At 40.9% G+C, this 16841-nt stretch overlaps 1 protein-coding gene across 2 annotated transcripts in view; it reads left to right on the forward strand.

Annotated features, from left to right (window-relative positions):
• The first annotated feature begins 8644 nt into the window (after window positions 1–8644).
• DOCK10 (dedicator of cytokinesis 10) overlaps window positions 8645–16841 on the forward strand; it is a 199583-nt gene continuing 191386 nt past the window's right edge. For both annotated transcript variants that reach the window (XM_063132211.1, XM_063132212.1), the window contains exon 1: window positions 8645–8872. In XM_063132211.1, the coding sequence (XP_062988281.1) occupies window positions 8711–8872 (162 nt within the window). In that variant the 5' untranslated portion in view covers window positions 8645–8710. The remainder of the gene's footprint in view (window positions 8873–16841) is intronic.

Below are 16841 nucleotides of genomic sequence, written 5' to 3' on the forward strand. Positions count from 1 at the left end.
AAATGCTTACAGCTCTGTCATTTTTAAAGATAAAGAGATTAAACTTGGCATGATGATAGCACTTAAGGAGAAACATAGACATGCCAAGTTTGAAACAGATTCCTTCATCCCTTGATTTTTTAGGATTTTTTTTAAAATTTTGACAGGTCAGCTGTCGAAAGTTTGACAGTCAGCTGTTCCATTAGCCTATGGCAATTAACAAAATACTTACATCTCTGTCATTATTAAAGATAAAGAGATGAAACATGGCAGCAATATAGCTCTTAAGTAGAGCTTTAGGCATGCCAACTTTGAAGTAAATCCCTTCATCTCTTGGTTTTTCAGAATTTCTTTAAAAATCCCCTCAACCCGTCCTCCCAACACACACCTGATTCTGCATTAATTCACCCCTGCACATTTATGGAGGGAGCTTTTAGCCTTTACTTTGCTGATACACAGCTGTGCATCAACAAAGTGAAGGATAAAAACTCCCTCCATAAATGTGCGGGGGTGAATTAATGCAGAATTAGGTAGGGGTGGGTTGAGGGGAAATTTTCAAAAATTCCAAAAGATCAAGGGATGAAAGAAACTGCTTCAAACTTGTCATGGGTAAAGCCCTCCTTAAGAGCTATCGTTGTGCCAAGTTTCATCTCTTTATCTTTAAAAATGACAGATGCATACATTTTTGTTAATTCCCATTGACGATAATAGCATGGTTCTCCGAAAACGGAGCGGTTTTCCAATGAGTAATCCAGCAGTGCGTAGAGATGAACCCTCTCCGAAAATCAGAGTGGAGAATCTGCTCAATGAAGCACCACCCCAAATTTCAGGGCGGAGAAGATCCGCTCTGCACACCCGTAGTTTCATCCACTTTGAACTTGTCTCATTGATTTCACAGATCTTTACTTGCAGTTGTGACTTACACAGCTGCATCCTGTATTTCAAAGATGAGGAAAGTCCCTGCAGTGTTGGAATGATTTTGTTTTGGGCAGAACTGAACCTCATGCTCACAATTGCCGAACTTTGTTAGCCTTTAAAAAAATAGTCACTGACTACTGTTCCGTTTTAATTTGTCCAGTTATCTAAAAGTTACTCGGCAGCCTGATATGTTTACTCAGAGGTATAAGAACATAAGAAGAAACATGCTGGATTAGACCAAAGACCTATCTAGAATCATAGAATCATAGAACAAGGCCATCGAGTCCAACCTCCTGCTCAATGCAGGAATCCACCCTAAAGCATCCCTGACAGATGGTTGTCCAGCTGCCTCTTGAATGCCTCTAGTGTGGGAGAGCCCACAACCTCCCTAGGTAACTGATTCCGCTGCCGCACTGCTCTAGTTCAGCAATGTCCAATAGTGGCCAACAAGATGCCTATGGGAAACCCACAAGTAGGACATGAACTCAATAGCACTGAGTCCTGTTTATGTTCCACAGAAACTGGTTTAGGGAAACTGGTTTTTAGAGGCATAATCCCTCTGATACTGAATATGCATCATGACTTGTAGCCATTGATAGCCTTCTCCTCCATGAATTTGTCTATTCCCCTTTTAAAGGCATCCAAGTTGGCAGTCATCACTACATCTTGCGATGGTGAATTCCGTAGTTTAACAATGTGCTGTGTGAAGAAGTACTTTCTTTAATCTGTCCTGAATTTCCCACCAATTAGCTTCTTTGGATGAGCTCAGATTCTAATATGTTGAGAAACAGAGAGAGAGAGAGAGAGAGAGAGAGAGAGAGAGAGAGAGAGAGAGAGAAGCTTCCATTTTATCCACAACATGCATAATTTATACCCCTATATCATATCCCTTTAACTCACCTTTTTTCTAAGCTAAAAAACCGCAAATTCTGTAATCTTTTTTCATAAGGGAGATGCTCCAGCCCCTTGATCATATTGGTTGCCCTTTTATGTATCCTTTCCAGCTCTACAATATCCTGGTAATGTGCCCACTGTACTCAATGGGACTTACTTCCCTGTAAGTATGTTTAAGATTGTAGTATCTATAAAACTGAAAACTTGTCAATTGAATAAATGGAGTATCTCTAAACTAGGATTTCTTCCAAAATTTGTAAATAATCAGAAAACACATACTCATCAAAAGAAGTTGCATTACAGCAAAAGGAAGCACAGAAAGCAAGCTCTTTGCTAAGAAATAGATTTGAAATAGCACCCCTAGGATTAGATTGTAAATCTAATTATAGTTCCCTTCATAGATGGTGAAGGAGTTGTGCTGCTTACAAAATTAAATCTTTTCCCTTTCCTCAAGTGATGCAAAACAAAAACTGTGCTGGGTGCTCTTTATATGTTCTCCCCCCTATGTTATTCTACTTATCCATAAGCAGTTCCAACTTCCAACATGGCTGGGAGAATGTGAGGAGATACAAAATTTCACATCTTTACCTATGAAGTGGTTACTTTGTACCACATCTGTTACATCCCTTCAGTGTGTGTGATGCAAATAGACAAGGCAGCAATTAAGAAAGTAACTCATTTTTAATAAATATTATTTATCCAAAAATGTGTTTGAAAGGAAGTCAGGAAGGCAATATTGATTTGTCCATGATGCATATTCAGTAAAGGATATTCACCACAGCTAGAAGCTAGAGAGAAACAATCCACAGGGTTAACAAGCCAAAAGTGGCCTAATTAAACATGCCATTTTCAGCTTTGCTGAAATAGTAAAAAAGAAAAATAGTTGATTCCAAGTCCATTTAGTTAATTCTGAAACAATGCAGTAATCTTTTGTAAGGTTTGAGCAATTGTGTATTGGAATACTTTCCAAAAATATGTTTGGTGCAGCGAGCTTTTAACCACTGTTGCTTATTTAATTGGTCTTGTACAAAGGCTATTAGGTGTTATGGGTATAGGGAGCCAGTGTGGTGTAGTGATCAGAGAGTTGGATTAGTACTTGGAAAACCCAGGCTCAAATCCCTCTTCAATCACAAAACTCATGGGTTACTTTGAGTAAGTCATTAATTCTCAGCCTAATCTACCTCACAGGGTTGTTGTGATGATAAAATGAAAGGGAGAGCCTGATACATGCCCTTAAGTTTCTTGAAGAAAAGGTTCACTGTCAATTAACTAATTAAATAATTAATGCCTGTCGGCGGATAACAGCAACTTAACAAGAACTCTTCAAATACTTAAAAGGTTGTCACACAGAGGAGGGCCAGGAACTCTTTTCGATCATCCCAGAATGCAGGACATGGAATAATGGGTTCAAGTAACAGGAAGCCAGATTCCAGCTGGACATCAGAAAAAAATTCCTCACTGTTAGAGCAGTACAGCAATGGAACCAGTTACCTAGGGAGGTTGTGGTCCCTCCCACACCAGAGGCATTCAAGAGGCAGCTGGACAACCATCTGTCAGGTATGCTTTAGGGTGGATTCCTGCATCAAGTGGGGGATTGGACACGATGGCCTTATAGGCCCCTTCCAACTCTATGATTCTATGAAAGGAAAAGGAGAATTCCTGCCCACTTCAGAAATAATAAGCTATACAAAAAGCAAAAAAACAAAAGAAAAGGAGAAATAATATTTTAAAATCACACAAGCACACACATAAATTACTGAATTGTGAAGAAGTTATAGTCCCTTTTGGATGACACGTAAGATATCGGCAGATCAGTTTTGTCCCTTTCTTCTTGTTTTCCCACAAGGCATGTGGCCTTTGTCAGCGGTATCCATTGTAACAAGGCTTTTCACACAGATACAAGAGTTAAAGGCACATGCCTATGGGTCATAATGATTTGGCATAGGATTTAAGAGATAAACAGGATGTGTGTGCACATGTGCTCTAATTTTACTTAAGTGATATGCTTGCTAGTTCACTTATAATGATAATGACATGGAACTTCTCCCATATGAGCGAAGGTTACAATAGCTGGGACTGTTTAGCTTGGAAAAAAAGAGGCTTAGGGGAGACATGATAGAGGTGTACTAAATTATGCATGGTGTGGAGAATGTAGATAGGGAGACATTTTCCTCCCTCTCTCAAAATACTAGAACCTAGGATCATCCCATGAAGCTGATTGGTGGGAGATTCCGGACAGATAAAAGAAAGTACTTCTTCACACAGCGCATAGTTTAACTATGGAATTCACTACCACAAGATGTGGTAATGGCCACCAATTTGGATGGCTTTAAAAGGGGTTGGATAAATTCCTGGAGGAGAAAGTTATCAATGGCCTCCCGTATCAGAGGCAGTAAGCCTTTATATACCAGTTGCTGGGAGCATGGGTGGGAGGGTGCTATTATATCATGTCCTCCTTGTGGGTCCCTGGTTCACAACTATGGGAACAGAATGCTGGACTAGATGGACCCATGGTCTGATCCAGCATGGCTCTTAGATTCTTATGTTCTTACATTTAGGCTGCATTCTAATATACACTAACCTGGGAGTAAGGTTTATTGAATTCAGTGAAACTTCTGAGTACACATGCATAGGATTGCACTGTTAATGTAATTTGTGGAAGTACCTTCTACCATGTTAGTCAAGAGATAATGGCCCATCCAAATAAAGAAGGGTGTGGGGTCTAGGGAATTATCTCCTGAGGGAAATGTGCCAGCTCTGCTCCATGGGCCTTTCAACGGAGTCATGATTTGGGGGCAGGGGGCCTTTGGAGTATAACATCCTCAGAGCTAGCACTATTTTTACTTTTCCTGTTTTATCATTTCTCTCTATTACTGATTGCAATTTTTAAAATGCTTTGTTCCTTTTGTTTTGTATTTTATTGATGCTGTGAAGCCCTTTGACAACCTCTGGTGAAAAATGGGAGAAATAATAATAATAAATTATTTCTTACCCGCCTCTCCACTTTGATCGAGGCGGGGAACAACAATAAATGATAAAATACATAAAACTGAATTAAAACATAATATACATTGTTAAAAACATCCTAAAGTAATGTAAATAGCCTGTAGTGTTATTTTAAAAACCAAAAAACAAAATAAGGAAGCAATTCCATGTGTGTTTTTAGACAGAGAGAAAAAACACCTACAACTCCCAGCATTCCCCAGATGGTTGGCTTGAAATGCTGGAAGTTGTAGGCCTTTTTTCAGTCTAAACATGCATAGGATTGTGCCCTAAGTCAGTTTGCACATACAGCCACTTTCCTTTTCTGCAATCCAATTGAACTACAGTTGCCTTGGCTTGAAGCAGAAAACTCTTACTTTTTGGCTTTGATCCATACTTCAGTTTCAAGTAAGTTTGTCTTTCTGCTTTGGGGTAAAGCTTTTGTTTTTTTATCCTCCAAAGAAGTGAAAATATGTCACAACAACTCTGCTTCCTAGGCACGTCTCGAGTAGCACTGGCCTCCCTAACTCTCCTTGTGTAAGTGTTTAGAGAGAATGGACCTGATCCAATACTGTTCAGTTCTTTTGGATTTTCCCTCCCCTAGTTTAAGATTTGGAAAATAATATTCCAGACTCCATTTGCATGGAAAAATTGAACCTTGTTACCAGAGAAACCAAATTTCATGAAATCTGCTTTATTCAAGCACTCCAGTATGCATAAAGTGAGATCAGCACCTTCTGTGCAAGAGACGTTAATATCGCCCAAGGCCATGCAGCAGTCACTACAAGAGCACACTACCTAAGATATGAAGGGAAATAGCTAGACCCAAATTGGTGCTATTATGATTGGCACGGTAAGAATTTTGATCTCTGATAAGCTGTCAAGTACATGGCAAAAGTATCAGCTTTATCCTAATGTGCAGATAGGACATTGATGAAAATACAAGTGGTGTAGACAAGGGGCAGTGAGATTTCTCATTTGAAACAGAAATTACACAGCTGTGCCACTGTGTTGCTAGGAATGCATTTGAAGAAATGAAACCACTATGCATAAAAATCACACCTTCGACTTCTGTAGTGCATATTTACCTGTGCGCAAGAACATGGTACAAAAGTCTTCCATTATCTTGACAGGTAACTGGAAAGAAGGGAAATGTTGCCTGAAAGGGTGCTAAAAAAACCTCAAGAGAGACTGATGCAGTGCCTGCCAATGCCGCTATTCTGCCTCATCTATGGGCCTTGCTAGACCTGCCGGCTTACGCCGGCAGGGTGGCAGAGCCAAGGCGCGCTAATGTTAGCGCGCCTCCCCCAGGCTTCCACACGCCAGATGCGCAGGGACGTCGGGTCCCTGCGGCGTCCGCCATTTTTGTTTGTTTGTTTGTTTAAAGGGGCCGGGTGCGGCCTGAAGACTCCGGAGACGGTAGGAGTTTTTTTTTAAAGGGGGGGAAGGATGGCAGGGTGGGTGGCAAGGGGGCAGGGCGGGTGCGATTGCGCCGCGTACCACCCGAGCAAGCAGGCGAGCGGCGCTTGCCCGGGCCATGCCTGGCATGGGGCGGCATGGCCCGGGCAAGCGCCGCTCGCCTGCTTGCTCAGGCGGCGCGCGGTGCGATCGCACCCGCCCTGCCCCCTTGCCACCCACCCTGCCATCCTTCCCCCTCCCCTCTCCCCACCCCCCGGGCCAATGGGCACAGAGCTCATATGAGCGCTGTGCCAGGCAGGTCCGCGGCTTTTTGCGGCTACTCGCGAGTAAGCGAGTAGCCGCGACAAGCCACGGAAGTCACTAGATGTTCCCCAGCTCCGGCCTGAGGCTGGAGCTGGGGAAAAGGCGCGCCATAAGCGAATTCGCTTATGGCACATTGGAGGAGGCCTCACTGCGGCCTGCCACCGGATTCCCCTGTGCTAGGCCTCGTCTAGCAAGGCCCTATGTAGGAATGAGAGGCGGGAAGGAGTCGGTCCAAACAAACGTGTCAACCAGCTACATCTCTCCCCACCCCCATTTTTTACTCTAGAGTAGGCACAGGCAGGCGAACTGGATTTTAAAACCTCTCCTATCCCCATGTTAGGGTCCCAATCTGGATTGGGTCCCCTGCATCTATCTAGAGTAAAACTAAAATTAAAATCTAGCTGCTTGGTCAGCCTGGTGCCCTCCAGATGTTTTGGACTTCAACCTCCATCAGCCTCAGCCAGCATAGCCAGGGGTAAGGAATGCTTGGAGTTGTAATCCAAAACATCTGGAGAGCATCAGGTTGGGGTAGGCTGTACTAGACACAGATTTAAAGTGATGTCTGTTTTGGCCCTGAGAGAGAGAGAATAGAACTAAGGACTATAGTCAGTTTCCTCTTGATGCAAGGAAAGAGAAACATTTGGCAGTGAGCAGCATGCTTTTAAAGAACTCATTTCATCGCCTTGGTAAATATTTTCATTAAAATGCTGCCGTATTGTGACAGATTACAGAGCAATTAAAGCCTAATCAACCCCTGTGTAAAATGGTTCCAGGGAACAGCGTTAGCACCATTCTCTTTCTCTTTTTTGACAATTGATTTCACAAAACAGCCGTTCCAAAGATTACATCAACAGGAATTACAAGCTTGCTCAAGTCCCCATGAAAGTCAATGGCAAAGCTCCCATTGCTTCCCGAAACAGCAGACCCCTTTGTGTGTCAGTAGATCTAAACGTTGTTGTTGTTTTTTAAAAAAAGTGAAGACAGATGTGTCTGCAAATACAACACAGAAGATAATAAGAAATATGTGTTTAAAAGAATACTGCTCCTTTTGAAAACATCTTTTTGCAACAATTGTAGTTTTTTCTTCGTGTGTGTGTGTGTGTGTACAGTTCAGTGCCAACTTCCTCAGAAGCTCTCTTACCTCACACAACTATACCATTAAGTTCTTGATATTTAGCCAAACTGGGTCACATGATTTCTAAGCACCTCTTCAGCTGCTTTCTGAATGACTTCTCTACCAGCCGCTGGAATACTAGGCTGTTAACTGCTGACAGCCTGCTAGCCCTCTCCCCCACCCCTTCTCTCTTGGCCTTAATTATTATCAATAAAACATTTACAAATGCTTCCCAGTTGGTTATTTTGTTCTCTGAGTGGGGAGGGGGTGTATCTGTGAATTCCTAGGGAGCAAGCCTTCCTTAGAGCAATTTACCACACACACGAGCTGCCTCTGCCAATGTAAAAAAAATGCCCTCGTCTGCAGAACAACTTGCATGTGTGGGATCACGCCCACAAAAAATCTACTATTGAAAAGCATTTCAGAACTACACAGTAATGTTTCTCATTAAGCCAGTGATGTTTGGTTATGAGCTGCGCAATCCTTTTCCTTTTTTTTTTTGGCACTTATTTTATGCATTGTGTTTTAATGCTTCAATATGCCACCTACATCTCAGAAAATGAAAGACTTTCTCCCCCAGTGAAGTCATATCCCTCAGAAAAACAAACTATTTTTTTTAATGAAGAAGTATTCGCTATTTTACTTAGCACTGCTAATTCTCTTTATGGCTCATTGCTGTTCCCCCACCACCACCTCCCTCTGTTAACAGGCATTTAAACAGCAGGCCTTGCCAGGTTTTATTAAACAGCTGGTTTGTACTTCTCAGCTTTGTGAATCTGGGATCAGGAGGGGGATTATTGCAAAAGGCAAGGAAAATTGTTCTCCTGTGTTTTATAGAAACAGTCACAGCAAAGAAAGGGTCTGTAATACTCACTCTCTCTGTGTGTGTGTGTGTGTGTGTAGTTTCAGTGGATCAAATCTTTCCTATATCTGCATCCAAGCTATTTGGTTGTGATCAGATGATTGCAGCTCAAGGAAATGATTGGAGAGAGAGCTGGCTGGCTGCAGCTGCACTGTAGGCTGCTTTCAGGGACAAGGAGCCACTGTTTTTCAAACATAGCATAAACATAGAAGTTATTTTGTAGGCTTCAGGATGCAGCTATGGGCTGTGCTGCCAGCATTGTTCTGCTTCAAGCCTTTCGTTCAGTGGTACAGAGGAACTGTGCACATATTTGTAGACGACGGCAAGAGGAATTGTCACATGAAATCCTGCCTCTGGACAGTGATGATGAAATGAGCAGACCCAGAACTCTCATCATTATGGTACAGTATACTTTTGTCAAACAGGCACAGTTGAAAGGGTGTCTAGGACAGATGCTTTGTGATTTCTTGACTAGAGAGAGAGAGGAGAAATAGCATTTGCTAATATGCTTGAAAGTGTAAAACCCTCTAATTGAAATTCTGTCTGTTACCTAACAGAACCTAGTTTTCACTTTCCTCTGCAGCTGAAACCAGGAGAGGTTTGTATGCAGAATGGAAAGCTGTATTTTGCTCTCTGATTTGTTTCTGTATTTTGTTCTTGCTGTTGTTGAGATTCAAGGTTTATACTCTGGCCATGATGCGCTCTGAAGTATAGCCAGTGTGTATATAGTGTGTCTCTGATCTTCCTACAAAACTTCTGCCTCAGTGGCATAGACACAGGCATATTATAGAGCAAGGTGTTTTTCAATTACCTCTCCATAGCTCTATGCAACCAATTGTTGCAGCAACAAACCATTCATTGCAGCCCAAAAGAAAAAAACAAGAGAGAGAGAGAGAGATTTTCTTTAGTCTACTCATAGGCTTCATGGCATTAGGCATCAGAATTGGGAGTGATTTACTAGATTGCAAATTAATGTTAAGAGATCTGTCTATTCTTATTTTATTTTGCAAAGAGTCATGGTGACATAAGCTCAAAGATCTACCTCCATTCTAAACCTGGCTAGGTTTGTTTGTGCTAGGATTTAAAAAAATGAAAAACAGGTTTAAGAGTAAGCATGATGAAATGAGATATTCTCTTTCTTACACCAATTTGATTACTACACCAATTTTTTCTGATCTGGGAATTAAAATAAGAACAGTCTTGATGATCTGGTTCTTAGCATTTTAGCCCCAGTTACCATGACCACAGCACAGTGTTTTCAGATGCACTAACACATTGCATGAGCTATCATAAGGTCTCAAGGTGGTAGATAATGTTGTTAACATTGCACGTTTCTGCATGTTATGCTTCATTGCACACAGAGGTAAAGTGTGTCACTGAAAATACTCTAGGTTCCTCCTGCACGCTAGTGAAGAGTCTCTTTTATCATTCAGATACAGCTGAGAGAGCTGGAATCTAACAAGGAGTGGAAGTATGTATAGTCCCAGAATGTATATCCTTTGAAAAGTCCACTTATTCCTTGCTGGGTATCATCACATCCTTCCCCTCTCGTATAGATGTGCAAAGTGCTTCAGCTTTCACCTGTCATCTGCAACCACAACCAGCCAACAGAGAATCTCGTGAGGCAAATGTGGATTGTGATGCTTGACTTGCTCCCACTTTCAGCAAAGCATAGTTTAGGTATTCAAGTTAACCAACTGTCCAGACCACCATTAGCATCACTGCAATGCCTTAGGAAGGGGTCCTGGCTCTTTGGGAACTACACTGCCTCTCCACTGCCCACCCAAGTTTTAAAACTTCACATGCTTTAAATGAGAATGTTGGTTTGTTTTTGTTTTTTAAAATTAATTTGTTATAGCCCCATTTATACCAACCTTCAGTGAAAATTCCCAGGCTTGGTAAACATCTGATGAAGTGGACTGTGTCCAGGAAAACTCATGCCAGAATAAATTTGTTAGTCTTTAAGATGCCCATTGCTATAATAAATAATACAAATAATCTCGAAACACATGAACCCCTAATACAAACACACACACACACACACACACACACACACACACACACACACACACACACTGTAGAGGTAGCTTGACATGCAGGTAACTCAGCACCAAGCCTAATTTATTATAGAAAAATTGGGCGTTTGGTCAGGGTTCAGAGATATGTGAACACTCAAAGGCAAATGTGGAGTTCTTGAGTGTTTGTGGGTCCCCATTCATTTTAATAGAGAAAGTTGAACTGCTTGTGTAATGCAATATACAGATGGATTCTCTCTTCATTATTTTTAGTTGAGAACTTCAACTGAACTCTTCAAGTGAAAGCTATGTATGCATAATGGAACACTTCCTTCAACTGGTTACTTGCTTGGGATGAAACATAGAAATTCAAATCCATTTAAAATGATTGAAACGTCTGTGCAACAATGATTGCCAGGTTCTCTCCCCCCTCCTCACTCAACAGAGGACTCTTGGATCATGCAGCTGTGTAAAGGCACAGGAACCTTCCCAATACTGAGGCAATCCTATTATTATTATTATTATTATTATTATTATTATTATTATTATTATTTGCATTTTTATACTGCCCAACAGCCGAAGCTCCCCAGGCAGTTCACAAAAACTAAAGCCATTCAAAGTATAAAACAAACAGTATAAAAACATGATATAAAATACACATTAAAAACTGATTAAAACATACCATACATGATTAAATCCTGTCATCGACTTCAGTAGGATCTATTTGTAGTTGCATGACCTTATATCTGCGCTTGATGAATCTCCATTCACTGTTGTTACCAGTGAGTTTCTTCATCTCTTTATGTAGGATTTTAAACTCATATGGAACAATCTAAATTCATTTTCCCTTTAGAATACAGAAATTTACCAAGGAATCTGATGTGTTTGTCTAACTTGCCTTAATTTGTTTCTTCTAGAAACTGGAGTACATATAACACACCTGAGTGTGTCAAAGCTCTGACCAGTCAGGATTTGTGCCTTTGTTTTGTTCAGCCAATACATTAAACATCTTCGTTTGTGAATCACATTGGGGTTTGAATTTGAATGACTTCACTAAGTCCCCTGTACTATCAGAGGCTACTTCTGTGATCCTTTGCATACCAGAAAAGGGTTTAAGGGGGAGAAATGTAAAAAAAATCATTAAAAAATCAACAGATGACCCAATCTGATTCAAATTTGGTATGCTTAAAGTCCCCTGTAATATCTATTACTGTGCCAATTTTGATATCTTTATCTTTAAAACTTACACAGATGTAAGCATTTGTTTAATTTGTACTTTAAGCACATCAAATCATCCTCCTGCGCCCCCAGTGGCCGCTCGGAGAACAACAAAAGATTTGCTCCTAAAAAGGTAGTTAAATAGGTTGGTTCTTCTTCTTCTTCTTCTTCTTCTTCTTCTTCTTCTTCTTCTTCTTCTTCTTCTTTATTTATTTATTTATATAGCACCATTAATGTACATGGTGCTGTACAGAGTAAAACAATAAATAGCAGGACCCTGCCGCATAGGCTTACATTCTAATAAAATCATAATAAAGCAATAAGGAGGGTAAGGGAATGCACCAAACAGGCAGTATAAAAGTCAGAACAATTCAAGTTTTAAAAGCTAAGCAGGATGCATGGGAGTACTTCAGTCAAAGCAGATTATAAACTAGAAAACTTCGGAGTCCTTTGCACGCAAATCACAGTAATTGCACAGTATAACCCTGGTGGGAAGAAGCTATATGTTTCTGCATTAGATTCGGTAAGGATAAGAATGTTATAACAAGTATGAGAAAAAGATCAGTTGTTGCATCATAGAACTCAAGCAACCATCTAAGTAGCTGAGCCATATTAAAATCACAGAACTCTTGTAAAACAGATTATTATTTGTTAGATTTGTATCCAATTCTTTGTTAGATTTGTATCCAATTCTTCATCCAAGGATCTCAGAGTGTCTGCTTAGACATACAACTTGGCCTGTGATGTAGGTTAGTCTGAGAGACAGTGGGTTGGAACTATGCTACATTATTATGCAATCCTATAAATGTGTACTCAGAAGTAAGCACCATTGAGTTCAATGGGACTCCCAAGTAAGTGTGCACAGGATTGCACTCTTAGTTATACTTTAGACCCATTAAAATCAATGGGACAAGTTAGCTAACATAAATCACATAGATTTAAATTACTAACAAAGTACATTGGTTTCAGTGGGATTAAAGCGTGACTATAGGTCAGTCTTCACGGCAAGGCTTCACTGCTCCTTCTCCCTGAAACCCCGCGGTATCACTGGTGCAGGTGGAAAATCCCAATGCCAGGAGGGAGCGCAGGGTTTCCTGGCGGTCATCTGAGTACTGGACCCCCGCCCTGCCCTTTTCCCAGTTTCCAGCAGCCAATCAGTTGCTGCCATCTGACCCAGACCACCCCTGGCTTGATGCCGGAGTGAGGGCCGTGGTGACCTCGCTTCAAAGGCAAAAGTTGGGGTAAGTTCCCGATTTTTTTATGGTGCAGCTGCCACAGGGCAAAGACGACGTTTAGACAGCCCCAGTATTATCCTGGATCCAAGCCACTGATTTGCAGTAAATTTTGAAGCTGAATGCGTATAAGTGTTTCCCATTTCCAAAACCAAAACATGCCAATGCAGCAGCTTTACCCAACATTGTGCCCAGCATATATTTTGGACTACAACTCTGTGGCTGATGGGAGTTATAGTCCAAAACATCTGGGGGGCACCAAGAAGGGGGAGGCTGTTTTGTAGTGCTATGAGTCTTATTTTACAATTTAATTGCTTCCTCATGTACTAAAAGTTTTGTTGCATGGTAATATTTATTAATTATTAAAGTTGATGTATTTATTGATTTTATAATGCATCATTCACCAAGATGTTCCAGGTAGATGCACCTAATACACTAGTACAATAACACGATGCATCTCCTAGAACAAATTATAATCAATAAGTAGACATTCTGCCAGATGCAAATGCTATTGTGTGATCTCTCAAATATTTCCTGGTCACAAATAAGCATGTGATTTTCTGTAGGAGCCTTAACATTGTGAACTAATAGGAAAAGGGGATCACAAATAGTTGGATCAGATGTACAAGTTCTATAGTGCCTACCTTTCATCACTGAGGGGATGTTACATTTCTAACCTGTTTGGTTCTTCTTCTACAAACCAATTATGCAGTAACGGGAATCAAGAGTGGTAGTGGTAAAGGTTTGTAACGTATGTAAGTATGCTGGTCTAAAATGAATGGCTGCTTAGAGTACTCCAAACAAACAAAAAATGACCACTAGTAGCGCATCCAGTTTATAATTTTTTACAGAGTTAAAAAAATTAAATTCTGATATATATATATATATATATATATATATATATATATATATATATATTAGTTTTATAGCCTAGGGTACTTAAAAGCCACTATACATCACAACCTTTTTCCTGGTACTGAAGTAGGGGATACCCAAAAGAAGCACTTGAGAGGAGGAAAGGAGTGTTGTTGCTAGATCACATAATTAATGGGTTAGGCTGAAGTTTGCCATGTCAAAAGATGCTACAAAAGAAAGCACCAACCATTAGGTGGTATAGAAATGGAATAAATAAATGGAAAAACCATACATTAGCGTAGTTTGACTCTTGTAAAACACTTTCCAGTGATGTGTAATTCTTTGTGTTTGGATAACACAGTGATGGACGAGAAAATGATAGATATACTTGGTACCTGAGAAATGAGAAGATTAAAACTGAACTAAAACTACTTCCCATTTTTGCACATATTTTTGATAGTATCAAGATCAGCACATCACACACAGCACTGTGAGATAATCCATTCTTTACATAATTCCTAATTGGGTGGGATTACTCATGCGATTAATCCCGAAACAGGAAGAAGCCATCACGCTTCTCCACACAATGCATAGATAAACTATGGAATTTGTTACCACAAGATGTAGTGATAGCCACCAATTTGGATGGCTTTAAAAGAGGGTTAGACAAATTCCTAGCGGAGAAGGCTCAATTAGTCCTGACGGATATGTGCTACCTCCTGCATTAGAGGCAGTATGTTTATTGCTGCGGAATATGGGCTGGAATGTGCTGTTGCACTTTTGTCCTGCTGGTTGGCCACTATGTGAACAGAATGTTGGACTAGATGGACCCTTGGGCTGATACAGCATGGCTCTTCTTATGTTCGTGTGTGTGTGTGTGTGTGTGTGAGTGAGAGAGAGAGAGAGGGGGGGGGCCTTTGGCTTATCCCAGGATTGTCCCGGGGTCATCCCTGCTCATGTAAATGACACACAGGATATCCCGGGAGCAGGCAGGGACGATCCTGGGATAAACCTTAGGTCTAGCTAAGGCCAGAGAGAGAAAAGATGAAGAAGCAGCAGCTGGAAAAAACAATTGTGTAGAACAGGATAGAGAAATGGATGAATGTTTAGAAAATTAAATAATTGGTGGGGAAGAAATTTCTATGAGTGCAGAAATTGCTAGTTGTGAATTAAAAAGCTGGACTGGCAGATATTCAGTGCATCCTAGGGAATACACATGAAGATGGTAGTAGAGAAGGTGCAATCCAGCAGAGAAGAAGTATGAGAAATCAGAGGGAGGCGGGCACACAAAAGAAAGACCATGGTTTCTTACCTAGATATCAGCTGAAACAGACAGTCAGCTAAATAAAAATGAGAGAGAAAATCCACAACACTGCCTTAAGTCTAAATTCAAAGCCCTTCTAAACTGTTCACCTTGTAAACAGATTTCGTATAGTTTAAGTGAATGCATGGAGACCGAATTTACTGTTAAATTGTTCTCAACAAATAACTTCAGAATGCTGTCCTAGTTATATTTGCCTAGCACCTAATTTACTTCAAATAAGCTGGATTTGTTTGTGAGTGTATATTTCTGAATTGGTCTTCAGTTCCATCCCAGTACATTTAAACTGAATTGGTGCAAAAACACACTGAGAAGCTGTCTCCACGACTCTAGCTAGTAGGATAAATATATCTGGGAGCAAATAAGCACTTCAAGAGAGGCACGGATTGAGGAATGGATCCACAATGAAAAGGAAACTAGATGAGCAAGGAAGCCAACTAAAAGATGCCAGCATAGAGTGCTACTGGGAGGAACTAGAGGGCAATAAAACAGAAAGATCAAGAGGCAGAGGCAGTATAAAAGAAATGAAGAGCTCTGTGAAGAAACAGCCAAACATAAAGCGCTCTAATTAAATTGGCACACTGCTGTTGAAAAGATACTTTATTACAATTTGCTTTTCTAACCACTGTCTCACACTGGTCTGTCTTGATACCTCTTTCCTTTTTATTTTTGGTTTGAAAATTGTCCTCTTTTCTCCCCGCCCCCACCAGTCCACCAGGAAAATCATGAGCTACTGTATGGAGGTAATTTGAGAACCCAATTTGCCTTGCTGAGAGTTAACATTTAACCAGTCCTTTCAGAAACCTGACTTGTGTTGCTGATGTTCCTGGCTCAGATGCTGTAGCTGTTCTTTACACCCAGCATCCAACATTCATCGTGTTTTCTTCTGATCTATGTTATGTCTCATGCGCAAATGTGGAGTAAACACCACTGACATCACTCCTGCAGCTTGGAGTTTGAGTTCTTACAGCTGGTCTCTGTACTCCGAAACTTGGCAGACTCTGTGCTATTCAGCTTGCGGATCTGAACCCCACCAAATGGCTTTTAGGCCTGTGGAAATTTTGTGTCCACTAAAGCTCAGCCCCAACAGCAGGAAGGCAAAAACCGACAGAATGAAATGCCAGAGATTACTACTTTGATTAACGTATGCAATTGCCTTATGCTGTGCCACATCCTTGACCCAACTAGACGAATATTATTGACTGTAGTCAGCCGACTGTAACATCCATCAGTGACAACTAGCATGACCAATGACCATGGATGATGGGAGTTGTAGTCCAACACATCTGAAGGGTATGAGATCGGGGAAGGTTAACCCCGCCCCCAGGCAAAGATCTTTCCCATTACCTATTACCTGAACTGGCAATACCAAGTTTTAAACCTGGGACTTTCTCCATGAAAAGCATGTGCTTTGCCCTTGATCTATAGCTAGCATGGTGTAGTGGTTGGATTGTTGGACTGGGACTCAGAGACCCGGTTCTAGTCCCCACTCAACCATGAAGGTCCCTGGGTGACTTTCAGCCTAACCTACCTCAAAGGGTTGTTGTGAAGATAAAAATGGAGAGGAGAGGACCATGATGTGCCTTGGATCCTTTGCAAGGGGGGAAAGGTGGGATTATCATTATCATCCAGCCACATTTGGATAAATGGAGTGATTAAAAACAAAGGAAGAAGGCTGTAAAGTTTTTACTTCTTGACAGATACCTTAACGTACAGCCGATATTATTGA

Source organism: Elgaria multicarinata, chromosome 8 (genome assembly GCF_023053635.1).
Source record: "Elgaria multicarinata webbii isolate HBS135686 ecotype San Diego chromosome 8, rElgMul1.1.pri, whole genome shotgun sequence".
Lineage (NCBI taxonomy): Eukaryota > Metazoa > Chordata > Lepidosauria > Squamata > Anguidae > Elgaria > Elgaria multicarinata.